General features: G+C 47.5%; 1 protein-coding gene across 1 annotated transcript; it reads left to right on the top strand.

Annotated features, from left to right (window-relative positions):
• The first annotated feature begins 9,351 nt into the window (after positions 1 to 9,351).
• LOC144609412 (histone H2B 1/2-like) lies at positions 9,352 to 13,258 on the top strand. Its single transcript, XM_078427885.1, has one exon. It carries the CDS (start codon positions 9,357 to 9,359, stop codon positions 9,726 to 9,728), a length of 372 nt encoding a protein of 123 aa, XP_078284011.1. The 5' UTR covers positions 9,352 to 9,356; the 3' UTR covers positions 9,729 to 13,258.
• The last annotated feature ends 929 nt before the right edge of the window (positions 13,259 to 14,187 follow it).

The raw sequence follows: 14,187 nt of genomic DNA, 5'->3' as shown, positions 1-14,187 counted from the left end.
AAGCTTTTGCAGTCAGTTTTTATGTTCCCTGACAGTTTTCTCTCATAATCTATTTTCCCTTTCCTAATTAAGCCCTTTGTCCTCCTCTGCTGGACTCTGAATTTCTCCCAGTCCTCTGGTATGCTACTTTTTCTGGCTAATTTATATGCTTCATCTTTTGTTTTAATAGTATCCTTGATTTCCCTTGTTAGCCACGGATTCACTACCTTTCCTGGTTTGTTCTTTCGCCAAACTGGGATGAACAATTGTTGTAGTTCATCCTACCAATATTTAAATGCCTGCCATTGCATGTCCACTGTCAACCCTTTAAGTAACAATTGCCTGTCTATCTTGGACAATTCACGTCTCATACCCTCAAAGTTACCTTTCTTTAAGTTCAGAACACTTGTTTCAGAATTGACTTTGTCACTCTCCATACTAATGAAGAACTCCACCATATTATGGTCACTCTTGCCCAAGGGGCCTCGCACAACAAGACTGCTTACTAACCCTTCCTCATTACTCAATACCCAGTCTAGAATGGCCTGCTCTCTCATTGGTTCTTCGACATGTTGGTTTAGAAAACCATCTCGCAAACATTCCAAGAAGTCCTCTTCCTCAGCGCCCCAGCCAATTTGGTTCACCCAATCTATATGTAGATTGAAGTCACCCATTATAACTGCTGCACCTTTAGTGCACGCATTTCTAATTTCCTGTTTGATGCCATCCTCAACCTCACTACTGCTGTTAGGTGGACTGTACACAACTCCCACTAGTGTTTTCTGCCCCTTAGTGTTTCGCAGCTCTACCCATATCGATTCCACATCCTCCGAGCTAATGTCCTTCCTTTCCACTGCGTTATCTCCTCTCTAACCAGCAACGCTACCTCACCTCCTTTTCCTTTCTGTCTATCCCACCTGAATATAGAATATCCCTGGATGTTGAGCTCCCAGCCTTGGTCATCCTGGAGCCATGTCTCCGTAATCCCAACTATATCATAATCATTAATAACTATCTCCACATTTAATTCATCCACCTTATTACGTATACTCCTTGCATTGATACACAAAGCCTCCAGGCTTGTTTTTATAACACTCTTGCCCCTTATATAATTATGTTGCAAAATGGTCCTTTTTGATTTTTGCCCTGGATTTGTCTGCCTGCCACATTTACTTTTCACCTTGTTACCTATTGTTTCTTCCCTCATTTTATACCCCTCTGTCTCTCTGCTCCAGCTCCCATCCCCCTGCCACATTAGTTTAAATCCTCCCCGACAGCACTAGCAAGCACTCCCCCAAGGACATTGGTTCCATTCCAGCTCAGGTGCAGACTGTCCTGCTTGTAACGGTCCCACCTGGTTCCAATGTCTAGAAATTCGAATCCCTCCCACTTGCACCATTTTTCATGCCACGTATTCATCTGACATATCCTCCTATTTCTACTCTGCCTCGTACGTGGCACTGGTAGTAATCCAGAGATTATTGCCTTTGAGGTCCTACTTTTTAGTTTATCTCCTAGCTCCCTAAATTCACCTTGTATGACCTCATCCCGTTTTTTACCTATATCGTTGGTGCCAATGTGCACCACGACAGCTGGCTGCTCACCCTCCCCTTCCGGAATGTTCTACAGCCGCTCTGAGACATCCCTGTCGCTTGCACCAGGGAGGCAACATACCATCCTGGAGTCTCGTTTGCGACCGCAGAAACGCCTATCTATTCCCCTTACAATTGAATCCCCTATCACTATAGCCCTTCCACTCTTTTTCCTCCCCTCCTGTGCTGCAGAGCCACCCACGGTGCCATGAATTTGGCTGCTGCTGCCTTCCCCTGATGAGGCATCTCCCCCAACAGTATCCAACATGGTATATCTGTTTAGGAGGGAGATGACCGCAGGGGACTCCTGCACTACCTGCCTACTGCTACGCTGGCTAGTTCCCTTTCTGTCCGCTTAACCTTTACCTGTGGTGTGGCCAACTCACTAAACGTGCTATTCACGACTTTCTCAGCATCGCGGATGCTCCAGAATGAATCCAACCGCAGCTCCAACTGTTCAATGCAGTCTGCCAGGAGCTGCAGCTGGACACATTTCCTGCACACGTAGTCATCAGGGACACTGTCAGTATCCCTGATTTCCCACATGCTACAGGATGAGCAAACCACGGGGTCGATCTCAGCTGACATGGTTTACCCTTTATATTAAATCAAATCAAATCCCTTAAATTAAATCAAATCAAATCAGCACACTCCCTATTTAAAAATCGTAATCCTTTTAAGTTGAACCTTAAACTAAAAAACCCAGAACCCTTAACTCAAAGTGCTATCAGAAAGCAGAAATACAAACCTGGGGTTACTCACCAATCAGCTGCTCCCTCCAGTCCGCATTACTTTTTCAAGTGTAATGGAATGTTGCAGAGAGTGGTCGCTCCCACCTCTCCAACGGCTCCTGGGCCTCTGTTAAACAAAAGCCTAGCGCTCGATTTTAAACTCACCGCACGAACGCTGTACCAGTCGCTGTACTAGGTTACGTTCGATTAGATTAGGAAATGTTAAATGTTAAACTAGGTTAGGTTAGATTAGGTTAGTTTACATTAGTTTTATACGGCAACAAATAAATAATATTCCATTTTTAAAAAGAGCTTGAAATATTGGAATATATATATACCCTAGGTATACAATTATTTATAATACAGAAAAAATACAGTTACCACCACTGGCGTAGAGAGAGAGGAGAGTTCGGGGTGGGGGGGGGGGGGGGAGAGAGTCAGGTTAGAGGGAGCAGCAGGTGAGAGGGGGAGCGTGGGGAGGGGAAGGGTGTCAGAGGGTCCAGTGAAGGAGCGCCGCCAATTGTGGGGGCTGCTCTCTCCCTCTCTTTCCCCCCTCCCTCTCTCCCAGAACCAGCGAGATCTGTGCCGTTGCTCCACTCTCTTCCCCGGTCCCGTCTCCTTCTAACGCAGCAAAATAAGAACTTGGTCCATCATAACCCGCTGGATCTCCCAGCCTCTGGCCTTTGTAACTCCCCTTCCCATACACACCATTCTATCTTGGGCCAACTGCATTGCCAGAGTGAAACCAAAAGCAAACTGCAGGAACAAGACCTCATTGGATAGCTGAACACCTAATGAACATTGAATTCTCCAATTGTAGGTAATTGTCCTAAAAACAACCCCAAACACCGCCCCTCCTACGTTTTCTCCTCCTCCCCTCCCGTCCCTAGGTCCCACATGGACTCACACACAGGCATCACAATTTGTACCTCTTCTATCCTTATCTCACACCTTTTGTTTTTCATTTCTGGCCTTGTCCAACCTTTTACCTGTTCAACCATCTGCCCCTCACCACTATCTTCCTATCAATTGTGTAGAAACTGCAGTTGTTGGTTTAAACCAAAGGTAGACACAAAATGTGACAGTAACTCAGCGGGACAGGCAGCATCTCTGGAGAGAAGGAATGGGTGACGTTTCGGGTCTCGACATTTCAGTACAGTTAGCTCCTGTCTCACACAACCTCTTCCAGTTTCTTCCCCACCATTGATGTCATGTTCATTGGCCTTTAGTTCGCTGGCTGGTACTTGTGGCCTCCTGTACCTCGGCAAACCAAGTGTAGACTCGCCAAACATTTCACTGAACGTTTGCACTCGCTCCACCAAGACCAACTACCTGTCCCCATTGTTAGCAATTGTTAGCCATTTTAACTCTCCTTCCTTTCCATTCTGACATTTCTATTGTGGGTCTCTTCCATTACCAAAGTGTTCCAAACATCTGTCTCTCAAAAACTCCCCTGTCGTGTGTCCATCTATTACCTCCAACACTTTGTGCTGGCTCTGTTTCCCAGCTTTCTCTCTCCCTCCCATAATCAAACTGCAAAAGGGTTCCAGACCGAAAATATAACCTGTTCATGTTCTCCATCGTTGCAGTCTGACCTGCTGACTTGCACCAGCACTTTTTGTCCTTTTTAATTTTGGCAGGAAGGCATACGATCTAATTGCCTTCCAGCCACCTGGACTCAATCTCATTTGCATTCTATATTTATTTTTATTATTTTATGTAATTTTCCATCAGTGTTGACTCCTGTGATTGACAGCTCCCTCTGCCCCGGGCTACGGCCGCCCCTGTCACATGACGCGGGGCAACCTCACCGAGGACGTGCGCTAGACGTCACAGAGGCCCACGGAGGGGAAGCGGCCTCGGCCCGGGGATGGGGTGAGGCTTCCTTTCCCCCGGCGGGGAGATGTTGGTGTGGCCGGAGGCATCGGCAAAGAGGTGAGGGGTTGAGGTCCCAAGACTGACTTGGAGAGATGGGGAAGTTGGCGATTGTATTAACTGAGCTGGTCCTTGTTCTTTGTCGTTCCCAGGTGGATCTGGGACCTGACTGGTTGAATCTTGTGCGTCTGACTGCTCCTCCACTGTGACATGTTCCTGCCTGCTGGGCAGTGAACAGTGAGTTTGTGTTCGTACCTTATCTACTGGGTCTTTGCATCAGATTTAGCTTTCTCATCTTCGTGGTCCAATTCCTCCTTAGTCCTGACTCACTCACTCTCTCTGTTGCTCTGCCCCTCTGGTGCTGTGACCATCCTCCATCTGCGGCCTCTTTAACATCCTTGCATTCCTTCCCATTTCAGACTGGAGGTTTCTGCCCAGTGATGTTGCTGATTCCTCTGTTCTTTGTCATACTTATGAGTCATTTTGTGAGAATGTACATGATATCATTGGTAAGCTTATAGGTGACACCACAATGGTGGTACACTGTACAGGGAAAATGGTTGTTTATGTTTACAACAGGATTTAGATCAATTGGGAAAGAGGACAAGGAATTGACAGATGGAATTTAACTCAGACAAGTGCAAATTGATGGGTTTTTAGTGGTGATATCAGGGCAGGGGGTTTACATTGAATGTTTGGATCTTGCAGAAGGGTGGCTGAGTAGATTGACCTTGGGATACCAGTACACAGTTGGCTGAAAGTTGCAACACAGGTAGAGAGAGTGAAGAAGGCCTATGGCATTCTTGACTTCATCAGCTGAGGCATTGAGTACAAGAGATGGACATCAGTTGTACAAACTGTTGATTAGAGAGTATTAAGAGTATTGCCTGCAGTTCTGGTTGACACAGCACGTGAAAGATTTGCTTAAGCCAGATAGTGTGCAGAAATTATTGCAAGAATGTTGCCTCGATTCGGTGGGCGTGCAGGTGAGATTGGGTACGCTGCTCTGTCAGGAGTGAGGAGGCTGAGAGATGACATGTTAGGGGTGCATAACATTCTGAGTGGCATAGATGGGGATAGCTAGAATCTGTTATGGTAGGAATGCTTTACTGGAGAGCATAGGTTTAAGGAGAGACGCAGTGCATTCCAGATATTACCCAATGCCTGGGTGAAATAAGAAATGATTCCTCACATCACCCCTAAACTTATTTCTTTTCTCCTTAAACCTGTGCCAACGACACCTCTTCCTGGGGGACAGGTTTCTTACTATCTAACTTATCAGTGGCTCTCATGATCCTGTACATCTCTATCTGCTTCGCTTCATTCTCCCCAGCACCATGAAAACATACCCAGTCTGTCCTGTCTCCCCTCATTCGAGCCAGCACCATTGTGATCATAGCTGATCATCAACAGTCAGTAACCTGTGTCTCTCCCAACTTCACTCCATAGCCCTTGATTCCGCTAGCCCCTGGATCTCTGTCTCTTAAATTCATCCAGTGTTTTGGCGTCCACTGCCCTCTGGCAGAGAATTCTACAAATTCGCAACTCTGGGTGAAAAAGTTCCTTCTCACCTCAGTTTTAAATGGCCTCCCCTTTATTCTAAGACTATGGCCCCTGGTTCTGGACTCGCCCAACATTGGGAACATTTTTCCTGCATCTAACTTGTCCTGTCCTTTTATTATTGCATATGTCTCCATGAGATCCCCTCTCATCCTTCTAAACTCCAGTGAATACAAGCCTAGTCTTTCCAATCATTCCTCATATGACAGTCCCAACATCCCAGGGATCAAACTCGTGAACCCATGCTGCACTGCCTCAATTACAAGGATGTCCTTCCTCAAATTAGGATACCAAAACTGTACACAATACTCCAGATGTGGTCTTACCAGGGCCCTATACAACTGCAGAAGAACCTCTTTACTGCTATACTGAAATCCTCTCGTTTTGAAGGCCAACATGCCATTAGCTTTCTTCACTGCCTGCTGTACCCGCACACCAACTTTCAGTGACTGATGTACAAAGACACCCAGGTCTCGCTGCACTTCCCCCTTACCGAACCTGACACCATTGCGATAATTGCCGCCAAAGTGGATAACCTCACATTTATCTATATTATACTGCATCTGCCACGCATCTGCCCACTCACTCAACCACTCAAAAGGACTAAGAGGAAAAACTTTTTCACCCACAGTTGTGAATCTGGAATTCTCTGCCACAGTGGATGTTTGAGTTGCCAGACCAGGCCATGATGTAATTGTTCAATATGCTCTCCACAATACACATGGAGAATTTCAAGAAAGTATTACTTGACATACAGAATCTCCTCAATCTTTTCAGGAAATAGAGACATGGATGGCTTTCATAATGATTATATCAATGTGCTGGCCCAGGATAGATCGTCAGAGATGTGCATGCCCAAGAAACAGAAGCCATTGACCCTCTCCACCTCCATCTCACCGATGAATACAAGATCATGGATCCTGTTACATTGGCATCGCTCAATCACATTCCCCCCCTTCCACTATGTATTGACTTCTCATTATTCACCCAACAACGGTAATGTCATTGGGGAATTTCAAGATGGCATTGGAACTGTCTGGCTACACAGTCATAGGAATAGTGTTGGTGTAGCAGGGCACTGAGCACACAGCCCTAACTTGGAAACGTGGACAGTAAACTGGACTAGTTCAGGGACTCCGAGGCACTGTATAAGAAGGGACAGAGCCATCTGTACTTTCTGAGAAGGAACCGCTCTTTCAAAGTGTGCAGTAAGATGTTGCAGACGTTCTATCCATCAGTGGTGGCTAGTGCCATATTCGGTGCTGGGGTAGAAAGGGTGAAGGCCACGGACGCCAACAGGATCAACAAACTCACCAGGAAGGCTGGGTCCGTGGAGGGGAGGATGCTCCTCAAACTGCAGAACATCTTGGAAAATACAGCTTACCCCTTCCATGACACACTGGTCAACCTGAGGAGCACCTTCAGCAACAGCCTGGTTCTAGTTTCTCAGGTCAGTAATGTCGTCAGTGGAGTGGTGTGCACCTCCTGTCAGATGTAGGAAATCAGGAACAAGTCAGGAGTCCCTGACGACCACGTTTGCAGGAAGTGTCTCCGGCTGCAACTCCTCTCAGACCACACGGATCAGTTGGAGTATCAGTCGGACACACTGAGGAGCAGACAGGACGCAGAAAGTGTTCTTAACCGTAGTGTCAGAGAGGTAGTTTACTGGTTTCATATACTGACCTATTTTGTTATTATGGGTTTTTACAGAGGAATATGTGTGCAGACCTGTTGTGTTGATGCAAGTAAAAACTCCGTTGTAATAAAGAACTAGCTTCTTGTGAATGCAGCACTATTCAGTTCCTACCGACTTGATTTCAAATTAATTTCAATCACCTCCGCAAACCATTAAGTCTGAATCTGCGGTGCGAATTTACAGACCCGATGCCGAAACTGACGGAATTCAGCTCTGCCTGAGACTGGAGATAAACGACTGCTCCTCGGAGAGGTTTTGAGTGTTGCTGGATTTACAAAGTTAAATGGGTAAGAGGAGAACAGATATCGCTGGAGAATGATCTGCTAACAGCCCCTCCTCAATTTGAACCTTCAGAATATCGGCCTAAATTCAGCTTTCCTCATCACAACCGCTGAAAGCAAGAATCAATCAAGCGCATGCAGCGGGGCAATAACTAAAAGTTCATTAATTACATGATAATCTCCTCATACTCCCGGTCACTGCTCCCTCTGTGAGACGGTGGGCGACTCTTAGAAGAGCCTTTGTTTTGTCGTTTGGAGAAAGGGGGTTTATTCAGCCGCCGAACCCATCGAGAGTGCGGCCCTGGCGTTTCAGAGCGTACACCACATCCATGGCAGTGACCGTCTTACGCTTGGCGTGCTGGGTGTAGGTGACTGCATCCCTGATCACATTCTCCAGGAAAACTTTCAGCACCCCGCGGGTCTCCTCGTAGATGAGACCCGAGATTCGCTTGACACCGCCACGGCGAGCCAGGCGGCGGATGGCTGGTTTGGTGATGCCCTGGATATTGTAGCGAAGTACTTTCCGATGCCGTTTGGCTCCGCCTTTGCCCAGTCCTTTGCCCCTTTCCCTCTGCCAGACATGATGCTGCTTCACCCAAGTCGCTGCACAATAAACGGCCGACTGCTACTGTCTCCTTTTATACACAGCGCCCCGACCTGCTCCAGACACGCAGAGAGAGAGAGAGAGAGAGAGAGAGAGGCGGGAAGGGGTGGAGACAGAATCAGAGTGACAGACAGAGCAGAGAGCGGCCTCTCATTTCCAGCTCCTTCCTCGGTTATCTGCATTCGGCAGAGTGATAGTGTGATAACAGGCCCTTCAGCCCAACATGCCCCACCAGCCAACATGTCCCAGCTGACTGCGCTTGGTCAATAGACAATAGACAATAGACAATAGGTGCAGGAGTAGGCCATTCAGCCCTTCGAGCCAGCACCGCCATTCAATGCGATCATGGCTGATCACTCTCAATCAGTACCCCGTTCCTGCCTTCTCCCCATACCCCCTCACTCCGCTATCTCTCCAAACCTGTCCTATCCATTTCCCTGTCTATCTGTCTCTTAAACGTTGGGATAGTCCCAGCCTCAATTACCTCATCTGGCAGCTTGTTCCATACACCACCACCCTTTGTGTGAAAAAGTTACCCCTCAGATTTCTATTAAATCCTTTCCCCTTCACCTTGAACCTACGACCTCCATGTGTATTTTATGTGTGGTGACGGCTGTCCTTTTGTGGAACTGAGACCGTGACTGTGAATCCGGCAGTTTGTCGAGTCCCACAGGAACTGGCCTGTGGGAAAAGCCCATGTGCCGTCCTTCCCCAGCCTGGCCCCTGCGTGACTGCCTCGCAACCTCCATTGTTCCAAGGAGAGAAGCGATGATTCTCAGCAGCGGCTCCGCCCAACTCCGCCTCCCCCTGTTCTCTCACTGTCACCAGACACGGGTCAGTGGGCGCGCTCTGTGATTGGTGGCAGCGAGGCGCTGTGATTGGTCGCTTCAGTGGTCCAATCAAACAGTTGAATCAAACTGATCAATGACAGTGCTCGCCTTCCTCATTCCCTCATTAGCATAGGGCGGTGGGGCTGCCTACATAATCCGCGCTCAGAGCTTGTTCCAGACATTCGTGTGTTTGTGGACGAGAGACGAAATGCCTGACCCACCGAAAGCAGCCAAGAAGGGCGCCAAGAAAACCGTGTCCAAACCTGCAGGAAAGGCGGGCAAGAAACGTAGGAAGTCGAGGAAGGAAAGTTACTCCATCTACATCTACAAAGTGATGAAGCAGGTTCACCCCGACACCGGCATCTCCTCCAAGGCCATGGGCATCATGAACTCGTTCGTCAACGATATTTTCGAGCGCATCGCGGGCGAGGCTTCCCGCCTGGCTCATTACAACAAGCGGGCGACCATCAGCTCCAGGGAGATCCAGACCGCCGTGCGCCTGCTGCTGCCCGGGGAGCTGGCCAAGCACGCCGTGTCGGAAGGGACAAAGGCGGTGACCAAGTACACCAGTTCCAAGTAAAGATCCTCAGTGCTGACAAACCGAAAACCCAAAGGCTCTTTTAAGAGCCACCCACAAGCTCACGGAAAGAGTTGTAGTACTATTTCGGCCTCGATTTTCTGCAAATTGTACTGTGAGTTTTGTTTCGGCAGCTCCAATGTTTTAAATTATGTTTACGTTTATCAAACCGGCAATTTCATAGAAAAAAGGCGCAGGAGGAGGCCATTCGAGCCAGCACCATTGTGATCATAGCTGATCATCAACAGTCAGTAACCTGTGTCTGCCCAACTTCCCCCATAGCCCTTGATTCCGCTAGCCCCTGGAGCTCTATCTGTCTTTTAAATTCATCCAGTGTTTTGGCGTCCACTGCCCTCTGGCAGAGAATTCCACAAATTCGCAACTCTGGGTGAAAAAGTTCCTTCTCACCTCAGTTTTAAATGGCCTCCCCTTATTCTAAGACTATGGCCCCTGGTTCTGGACTCGCCCAACATTGGGAACATTTTTCCTGCATCTAACTTGTCCTGTCCTTTTATAATTGTATATGTCTCTATAAGATCCCCTCTCATCCTTCTAAACTACAGTGAATACAAGTCTAGTCTTTCCAATCTTTCCTCGTCTGACAGTCCCAACATCCCAGGGATCAAACTCGTGAACCCACGCTACACTGCCTCAATTACAAGGATGTCCTTCCTCAAATTAGGATACCAAAACTGTACACAATACTCCAGATGTGGTCTTACCAGGGCCCTATACAACTGCAGAAGAACCTCTTTACTGCTATACTGAAATCCTCTCGTTTTGAAGGCCAACATGCCATTAGCTTTCTTCACTGCCTGCTGTACCCGCACACCAACTTTCCGTGACTGATGTACAAGGACACCCAGGTCTCGCTGCACTTCCCCCTTACCGAACCTGACACCATTGCGATAATTGCCGCCAAAGTGGATAACCTCACATTTATCTATATTATACTGTATCTGCCACGCATCTGCCCACTCACTCAACCACTCAAAAGGACTAAGAGGAAAAACTTTTTCACCCAGAGTTGTGAATCTGGAATTCTCTGCCACAGTGGATGTTTGAGTTGCCAGACCAGGCCATGATGTAATTGTTCAATATGCTCTCCACCATACACATGGAGAGTTTCAAGACAAACGGAAAATCCTCAATCTTTTCAGGAAATAGAGACATGGATGGCTTTCATAATGATTATATCAATGTGCTGGCCCAGGATAGATCGTCAGAGATGTGCATGCCCAAGAAACAGAAGCCATTGACCCTCTCCACCTCCATCTCACCGATGAATACAAGATCATGGATCCTGTTACTTCGGCATCACTCAATCACATTCCCCCCCTCCCACTATGTATTGACTTCTCATTACTCATTATTCACCCAATAACGGTGATGTCATTGGGGAATTTCAAGATGGCATTGGAACTGTCTGGCTACACAGTCATAGGAAGGCTATCAAGAGGGAAGTGTTGTTGCCAATTCATACTGATTATGGAGAGCTAGCGAGACTGGGCTCGTAATTGAGACATGTCATCTTAGTTTTCTTGGGCGTTCGTGTATTATTGTTGCTCTTTTAAAGCAGGTGGGAAGGTCATTCCAAGGTCTGCAAGAATTCCAAGAAGATTGTAGAGATATATTGTGAATGAAACAGTGGCTATGGAGAGAGCAAGTCCCCTTAAAGATCAGCATGGCCATCTAGGTGTAGAGCAACAGGAGATGAGGCAGATTTACAATTAATATTTCTCATCAGTTTTTACTGTGGAGAAGCTTGTGGAATCTGAGGAAATGAGGCAAATGACCTGCAATGTATTGGACCAGATATGTATCAGCAAAGAGGAGGTAGAGGCAGTCACATTGCACATTAAATGGATAAATGGTTTCTGTACCAAAGAGGACACATTCCAACTCCTACAATAACTAAAGACCGGTGGTGCTGACATCACACATCATGAAGTCCCTGGAGAGGCTGGTGCTCACTCACCTGCGACCCCTGGTTAAACCCTGCCTGGGCCCCTTGCAGTTCACTTACTAAACAAAGGTGGGGGTGGAGGACGCCATCATCCACCTGCTCCATCATTCCTATGCTCGCCTGGATAAGCCGAGAAACACCGTGAGAGTCGTGTTCTTTTACTTCTCCAGTGCTTTTAACACCATCCGGCATCCACTGTTAGGTAGCAAACTGACGAAGATGCGGGTGGATACTCCATTGGTGTCCTGCATCACCAACTACCTGACTGGAAGAACACAGTATGTCAGGCTACAGAACTGTGATTCGAACATGGTAGTGAGCTAAACAGGGGCCCCACAAGGGATGGTCCTCTCTCCCTTCCTGTTCACCATCTGCACCTCGGACTTCAGATACAACTCGGACTCCTACCACCTGCAGATGTTTTCGGGTGACTGCAATTGTGGGCTGCACCAGTGAGGGGAATGAAGCAGAATACAGAGGTGTAGACAACGACTTTATTGAGTGGTGTGGGCTGAGTCACCTGCTGTTCAACACCAACAAGACTAAGGAGTTATTGGTGGACCTTAGGAAGAGAGGAACACTCCTGTCCCCTGTCTCCATCAAGGGCGTAGATGTGCAGTTCACCAAGGAGCATAAGTAACTTGGAAACGTGGACAGTAAACTGGACTAGTTCAGGGACTCCGAGGCACTGTATAAGAAGGGACAGAGCCATCTGTACTTTCTGAGAAGGAACCGCTCTTTCAAAGTGTGCAGTAAGATGTTGCAGACGTTCTATCCATCAGTGGTGGCTAGTGCCATCTTCGGTGCTGGGGTAGCAGGGCGAAGGCCACGGACGCCAACAGGATCAACAAACTCATCAGGAAGGCTGGGTCCGTGGAGGGGAGGATGCTCTTCAAACTGCAGAAAACATAGAAACATAGAAAATAGGTGCAGGAGTAGGCCATTCGGCCCTTGGAGACTGCACCGCCATTCAATATGATCATGGCTGATCATCCAGCTCAGTAGCCTGTACCTGCCTTCTCTCCATACCCCCTGATCCCTTTAGCAAAAAGGGCCACATCTAACTCCCTCTTAAATATAGCCAATGAACTGGCCTCAACTACTTTCTGCGGCAGAGAATTCCTCAGACTCACCACTCTCTGTGTGAAGAAATGTTTTCTCATCTCGGTCCTAAAATACTTCCCCCTTATCCTTAAGCTGTGACCCCTGGTTCTGGACTCACCCAACATCGGGAACAATCTTCCCGCATCTAGCCTCTCCAACCCCTTAAGAATTTTATATGTTTCTATAAGATCCCCCCTCAGTCTTCTAAATTCCAGCGAGTACAAGCCCAGTCTATCCAGTCTTTCCTCATATGCAAGTCCCGCCATCCCAGGGATTAATCTGGTGAACCTTCTCTGTACTCCCTCTAAGGCAAGAACGTCTTTCCTCAGGTTAGGAGACCAAAACTGCACACAATACTCCAGGTGCGGTCTCACCAAGGCCCTGTACAACAGCAGCAGATCCTCCCTGCTCCTAAACTCAAATCCTCTTGCTACGAATGCCAACATACCATTCGCTTTCTTCACTGCCTGCTGCACCTGCATGCTTGCTTTCAATGACTGGTGCACCATGACACCCAGGTCACGTTGCATCTCCCCTTCTCCCAATCGGTCACTATTCAGGTAATACTCTGCTTTCCTGTTCTTGTCGCCAAAGTGGATAACCTCACATTTATCCACATTATATTGCATCTGCCATGCATTTGCCCACTCGCCTAATCTATCCAAGTCACTCTGCAGCCTCCTAGCATCCTCCTCGCAGCTAACACTGCCACCCAGCTTCGTGTCATCCGCAAACTTAGAGATGTTGCATTCAATTCCCTCGTCCAAATCATTAATATACACTGTAAATAACTGGGGTCCCAGCACTGAGCCTTGCGGTACCCCACTAGTCACTGCCTGCCATTCCGAAAAGGACTCGTTTATTCCTACTCTTTGCTTCCTGTCCGCCAACCAATTTTCTATCCACCTCAAAACTGAACCCTCAATACCGTGTGCTTTAAGTTTGTACACCAATCTACTATGTGGGTCCTTGTCGAAGGCCTTCTGAAAGTCCAGATATAACACATCGACTGGTTCTCCCTTATCCACTCTACTAGTTACATCCTCGAAAAATTCTATAAGATTCGTCAGACATGATTTGCCTTTGGTAAATCCATGCTGACTTTGTCCGATGATTTCACCACTTTCCAAATGTGATGCTATCACATCTTTAATAACTGACTCTAGCATTTTCCCCACTACCGATGTAAGGCTAACTGGTCTATAATTCCCCGTTTTCTCTCTCCCTCCCTTTTTAAAAAGTGGGGTTACATTAGCTACCCTCCAGTCCTCAGGAACTACTCCAGAATCTAAAGAGTTTTGAAAAATTATCACTAATGCATCCACTATTTCTGAGGCTACTTCCTTAAGCACTCTGGGATGCAGCCTATCTGGCCCTGGGGATTTATCTGCC

Source organism: Rhinoraja longicauda, chromosome 34, assembly GCF_053455715.1.
Source record: "Rhinoraja longicauda isolate Sanriku21f chromosome 34, sRhiLon1.1, whole genome shotgun sequence".
Taxonomy (NCBI): Eukaryota; Metazoa; Chordata; class Chondrichthyes; order Rajiformes; family Arhynchobatidae; genus Rhinoraja; species Rhinoraja longicauda.
The sequence above is the reverse complement of the archived record's forward strand: the minus strand, read 5'-3'. Positions and strand labels throughout refer to the sequence as shown.

Bases quoted from the DNA above. Each gene is read 5' to 3' on its own strand.
- LOC144609412 (XM_078427885.1), top strand. From the start codon at position 9,357: ATGCCTGACCCACCGAAAGCAGCCAAGAAGGGCGCCAAGAAAACCGTG.